Source organism: Triticum dicoccoides, chromosome 4A, assembly GCF_002162155.2.
Source record: "Triticum dicoccoides isolate Atlit2015 ecotype Zavitan chromosome 4A, WEW_v2.0, whole genome shotgun sequence".
Taxonomy (NCBI): domain Eukaryota; kingdom Viridiplantae; phylum Streptophyta; class Magnoliopsida; order Poales; family Poaceae; genus Triticum; species Triticum dicoccoides.
This window is the reverse complement of record NC_041386.1, coordinates 644352820-644354157: the sequence shown is the minus strand read 5'-3', so window position 1 is coordinate 644354157 and position 1338 is coordinate 644352820. Positions and strand designations below refer to the sequence as shown.

The window sequence follows — 1338 nt, the reverse complement described above, 5'->3', positions numbered from 1 at the left end:
CGACGCTCCATCGGCGCCGACAGCCGCCCCCTCTCCGCTCCGAGGTCGGTCGCCCGCCCCCCTCCCCCGCGGAGCCCCCGATCCCTCCGCCGGATTCGTCGGCTGCTGATCGATTGGTCGGTGGTTTTACTCGGATTTTTCTGAAATGGTTTGGGGATTTGTTCTTGTCGCAGGGCCTCGATCGAGAAGCGGCGGCGGCGGACATGGGCCAGATCCAGTACTCCGAGAAGTACTTCGACGACACCTTCGAGTACAGGTTGGTGCCCAAACCCTAGCCCCTCCCGACCTTATCCCCCGGTGCGCCGCGGATCGCGAAACCCTAACTAACTAACTAACACGGCCGATGTCCCCGCGCGCAGGCACGTCGTCCTCCCGCCGGAAGTCGCCAAGCTCCTCCCCAAGAACCGCCTCCTCGCCGAGGTAACCGTCCAGATTTCCGTCCGCATTCCCGTAAGATCGCGTTTTCTTGCCGGGTCCGTTCTCTGATCTTGCGAAATTTTGGGTTTTTTTTCCCTTGCAGAACGAGTGGCGCGCGCTGGGCGTGCAGCAGAGCCGTGGGTGGGTGCACTACGCCGTCCACCGGCCGGAGCCGCACATCATGCTGTTCCGCCGCCCGCTCAACTACCAGCAGCAGCAGGACGCGGCGGCCGCCGCCGCGGCGCAGATGATGCCCAAGTGATCGGCCCCAGCGAGGGCAGTGGCGACCGGGGTTGGAACTCCTGAAAACCCCAGGCCCTTTTCATCTCTAAAAGGGCGGTCGCACTGGTTTGTCTGATCAGGATCTAGTTATGTTGGTGGTGTCCACCATGTGTTTGTGGAAATGCCTGGGAGAAACTTGCAGTGTGTTAGTAGTCTGTGTTATTATCCTGGATACTCTTGAATGCTACCTGTTATGTTATGCTGGTACTGTCTGTAGATCTTCCTGTGATGATCTGTTAGTGTTGATGCTTGCTTTACTGTTATCTGGTTCCTTATGATTAGGAGTATAGAGTTCATGTGATAGTGAATCTTATGTTTGCAAGAGGGCATGGAGCATTTGTTATGAATGAGCTATGCACTGTCCAGAGTAAAATGCACCTCCTTTGCACGTTTGGTACATCATCAGCGGTATCATGTTAGTCTGAAGTCACATTTTTCGCTGCGCTGTTGAATGTCCATTACAGTCGTGTGATGTCCACATCTGTTAACATCGTCAACACTGGTTGTGACACTGCTAATTTACTGTGTGAGGAAATGCCTAGGAGGAACTTGCCCTGTGTTATCATGTGTACTCTTGAATGCTTAGGTTTTTATGTGATGCTGGTACAGTTGATAGAACTTGCTGTAATGATCTGCCAG

The 1338-nt window shown here is 54.4% G+C and overlaps 1 protein-coding gene across 1 annotated transcript; it reads left to right on the top strand.

The window, feature by feature from the left end:
- Window positions 1-6: 6 nt before the first annotated feature.
- On the top strand, window positions 7-1053 carry LOC119287654 (cyclin-dependent kinases regulatory subunit 1). Its single transcript, XM_037567235.1, has 4 exons — window positions 7-44; window positions 174-256; window positions 360-420; window positions 521-1053. Exons 2-4 carry the CDS (start codon window positions 204-206, stop codon window positions 677-679), a joined length of 273 nt encoding a protein of 90 aa, XP_037423132.1. The 5' UTR covers window positions 7-44; window positions 174-203; the 3' UTR covers window positions 680-1053.
- Window positions 1054-1338: the final 285 nt, after the last annotated feature.